This window comes from Oncorhynchus gorbuscha, linkage group LG19 (genome assembly GCF_021184085.1).
Source record: "Oncorhynchus gorbuscha isolate QuinsamMale2020 ecotype Even-year linkage group LG19, OgorEven_v1.0, whole genome shotgun sequence".
Classification (NCBI taxonomy): Eukaryota; Metazoa; Chordata; class Actinopteri; order Salmoniformes; family Salmonidae; genus Oncorhynchus; species Oncorhynchus gorbuscha.
This window is the reverse complement of record NC_060191.1, coordinates 9,029,024-9,032,857: the sequence shown is the minus strand read 5'-3', so window position 1 is coordinate 9,032,857 and position 3,834 is coordinate 9,029,024. Positions and strand designations below refer to the sequence as shown.

At 41.0% G+C, this 3,834-nt stretch overlaps 1 protein-coding gene across 2 annotated transcripts in view; it reads left to right on the top strand.

Moving 5' to 3' along the window:
* The first annotated feature begins 1,433 nt into the window (after positions 1-1,433).
* The window catches only part of si:ch211-261d7.6 (zinc finger protein 91), a 17,940-nt gene continuing 15,539 nt past the window's right edge, over positions 1,434-3,834 (top strand). Inside the window, exon 1 of one of the 2 annotated variants that reach the window (XM_046314492.1) lies at positions 1,434-1,881. In XM_046314492.1, the coding sequence (XP_046170448.1) occupies positions 1,749-1,881 (133 nt within the window). In that variant the 5' untranslated portion in view covers positions 1,434-1,748. The remainder of the gene's footprint in view (positions 1,882-3,834) is intronic. The other variant, XM_046314491.1, reaches the window with a different exon arrangement.

The window sequence follows — 3,834 nt, the reverse complement described above, 5'->3', positions numbered from 1 at the left end:
TGCAGGTTTTCTTGTCATTGTCCTTAATTTATAAACACAAATTTTCTCTACGCAGATATTATATATGGAATCATCGGGATATCTTATCACTTTACAAGGTCCCTATAACACCTAAAGATTTTGCAATTGTTTTAGACGCCATTCCCTCGGGTGTTGCTTGGTTATTCAGGAACGTGTCAAGACCTGACCCTCAGAACCTACCTTCTATTAACCCTGTTGACTCATCAGTAGGAAAGATTTGTTTCTCTTTTGGTCCATTCAACGACAGAGCGATACGAACCTTATGTCATGCCTTATTGGAATGGATTTATTGATAATATCTGTTGGAAAAAGTTTGGATGTTGCCACAAGGGCACTGCGTTCATCCACCTCTGGCCTGCTCGCCTCCCTACCACTGAGGAAGTACAGCTCCCGCTCAGCCCAGTCAAAACTGTTCGCTGCTCTGACCCCCAATGGTGGAACAAACTCCCTCACGACACCAGAACAGCGGAGTCAATCATCACCTTCCGGAGACACCTGAAACCCCACCTCTTTAAGGAATACCTAGGATAGGATAAGTATTCCCCCCCCCCCTTTAAGATTTAGATGCACTATTGTAAAGTGACTGTTCCACTGGATGTCATAAGGTGAATGCACCAATTTGTAAGTCGCTCTGGATAAGAGCGTCTGCTAAATGACTTAAATGTAAATGTATGCCACACACAACAAAATTAAGTAAGTTTCCTTTTAAATTATTCATAAATATTATCCTGCCAACCACTATATGAAGATGTTTAAAGAAAACGACAACTCAAAATGCTCCTTTTGTAATGACCACCCAGTAACAGTTTTGTATCTTTTTTGGCATTGTATTCATGTAAGAAAACTGTGGCAAGACATCAGTAGATTTATAATTGAACACTTTTATGAAGATCTTACACTATTGTGGAGAGATGTACCTGCTTGGATTCTTTACCAACCATAGGAATAAGCTGAAACATTTTTTACGTAATTAATTTCATTATTCTTTTGGCCAAATTTCATATTCACAAATGTAAATGTACAAACAAAAAAAACACATTTTCTTACCCTACAAAAAGAAGGTGAACTGTATTTTAAGACAATTAAATACTCTACTAACAAAAAAGCTGTTCGAATTATAAGTGTATGTATGTCCCTTAAGGTCTTTGTATAATGTGATATTGTACCCCCTAGCTCAATTGTCCATGGTATATAATCTATATATACCTGTGTTCCCTCATGTACTCTCTGTATTGATTTGTTAATAAAAAATCAAATTAAAAAATAGAAAGAGGCCCGAGTTCCCGATTTGTAGTTCCAAGTTGGATGACCGTTCAAAACGATTGTTTTTTTCAGAGTTCCCATTTGTGTTATTGAACGCACTGAAGATGAAAATTAGAAATGTCCACTTCCGAGTTCCCAGTTGTTTTGAACGCGGCATGGTACGCTGATCTTCTCGCGACAGATCTGTGGCTAGGAAGTTGTCATTTGTCGTAATTTCCTAGGACGGAACCACTGCCACAACAGTGCGGAGGAGAAGATTAAGAGGCGCTCCGAACAACATTCTAGGCCTCCTATGTTATTGTTTACACCGTAAAAGGAGTTTTATTTTTGCATGCATTAGATGAGACCCCCCCCTGAGAAAACTCAGGGAAATTTATGTAATAGAAGCAGTAAACACTAACAACGAAGATCCAAGTTGCAGTGGCCTAATAACAGCAAATCAAGCACCACGCTGAGTGTTAGCTATGGAGGATGTCTCCGCTGTAACGATCAAAGACGAGGGAGGAGATGAACAGGAGTCGGAAGATGTCAGTGAAAATTTAACCAAGAAGACCGAAAACAGCGCCAACAAGTCTGCCAAAGATGACAGTACCGATGGTAAGGGACCCCATCCTTTCACAATTATCTAAACACAGCTAACGTTAACTAATGCTACAACATGCTCAAATCCAAGTTTGCTAATTAGCGTTAGCTAACTACTCTAACATGATCATATCCTAGCTAAGGTTTTTGTTCGGTAGCCATTTTCAAGATAAATCAATTTGAGCCATTTTATCTTGTTCACATTTTTAGCTAGAAAATTAGCTAACTTAACTAGTGGTGACTAGGAAGCTGTGCGTGTAGTCAGTAACGTTGTTTAGGTTGCTAGCTAGCACGGGTAAATAGTTGATCGTCGGAATTACATTAGTACCGTTATAGTTAAACGTATACTCTTTGATCTTACTGTTTCTAAAATGTTAAGTGAAATCAAATAGGCTGTCATATTTTGACAAATAATACTGGGACATATTTTCATTACGCAAAACGTTCCTTAAGTGGAAGCGAACGAAACGGGTACCTAAACTCAATTTGTCCAGTCTCGTTTTAGTAGCTAAATGAAACGTGTGTCTAATGATTAGGCCCCTGGACTAGCGTGATCACCTCCTCAATGTTTTTGGAACTTCCCCGTAGGCCAGAGCCATCTAATTGTCCCTCACGATTAAATGTTGGGTAGCTGTTGTTAAAATGGCGACCGGAGTGTGGGTGTATGGAAAGTGAATCAGCTAATTGGGAAGATACTGTATGTTGCAACTCAAGACCGTTTTTCGTTGCTGATTGGGCTACAGGACGAGTCGATTAGCCGGAGACCAGTGCACCTGTGTTGTATGTACATCATTGCCGACCTGATACCTGACCGTGATACTCAGGAAGCATCCTAATGGACATCATGGTCCTGTCGCCATGGGTAGCTAACGTGCCCCCCATAATAAATAACTAATATTGATAACCATCTAGATGTCACCATGAGGCATGCACATACAGTATACTCAATGGGGAGGGCATGAATGGCAGCGACAGTGCCTTTCGCTCCTGTTTGATTTTTATTTTATTTTACTAGGCAATAAGAACACATTCTTAATTTCAATGATGGCCTAGGAACAGTGGGTTAACTGCCTGTTCAGGCGCAGAACGACAGATTTGTACCTTGTCAGCTCGGGGATTCAAACTTGCAACCTTCCGGTTACTAGTCCAACGCTCTAACCACTAGGCTACCCTGCCGCCCTTGATAAGCACGACTGTCTTGCAAGGGCGTGGGAAGTAGCTTCCTAGTATCAGGGTGACAGTCACAGTAAGCACACGCATACAACGCATGAAGAAACGGTACACCCGTCATCAGTGCTTTTTAATCAAAAATAGACAATTGTCAGTTTTAGAACTGAAACTGTACAATTTGTGTAAAACAGCGAAATTAGACTCATACTAATCCTCTGTCTTCAAAACAGAAGTACTCACGGTATGGTAGCTCAATCAATGTACAGTAGTTGTGTGGTAAGAAACGTAAGGGAATATACACCGCTCAATCAAAACTTCTAACCTTTACTGCCCTACCAAGCAAAAAGGCAGTAACTTCTCATTTGGTTGAAAAATATCAGTTTTGCTATGTTAAGAACATGCTTAATCATGTGGACAAGTATCCTGCCTCTATTGTGTTTTGGAGAAAATGGGGGTCATGTTAGCAGTAACTGTATAAAGTTACTGTGAAACCAAGGTAAAGAAAAGCCTTTTCTCTCAGTTCCACGCTATGAGCAGTTACTGCCTTTTTGCTTGGTAGGGCAGTATAGCAGAGCGTTTTCGACACACCCACTCCTTTCCACACGCCCACTACATTCCTTTTGACACACCCACTCCTTTCCACACGCCCACTACTTTCCTTTCGGCACACCCACTCACCGATACTCATGTCGCCATATTGAGCTTCATCTACCCACCTCTCAATTGGAGGAGGGGGGGGGGGACTATGGATATGTCTCCCTTTGTACATGTCTCCCTTTGTACGTATGTTAGTCACAC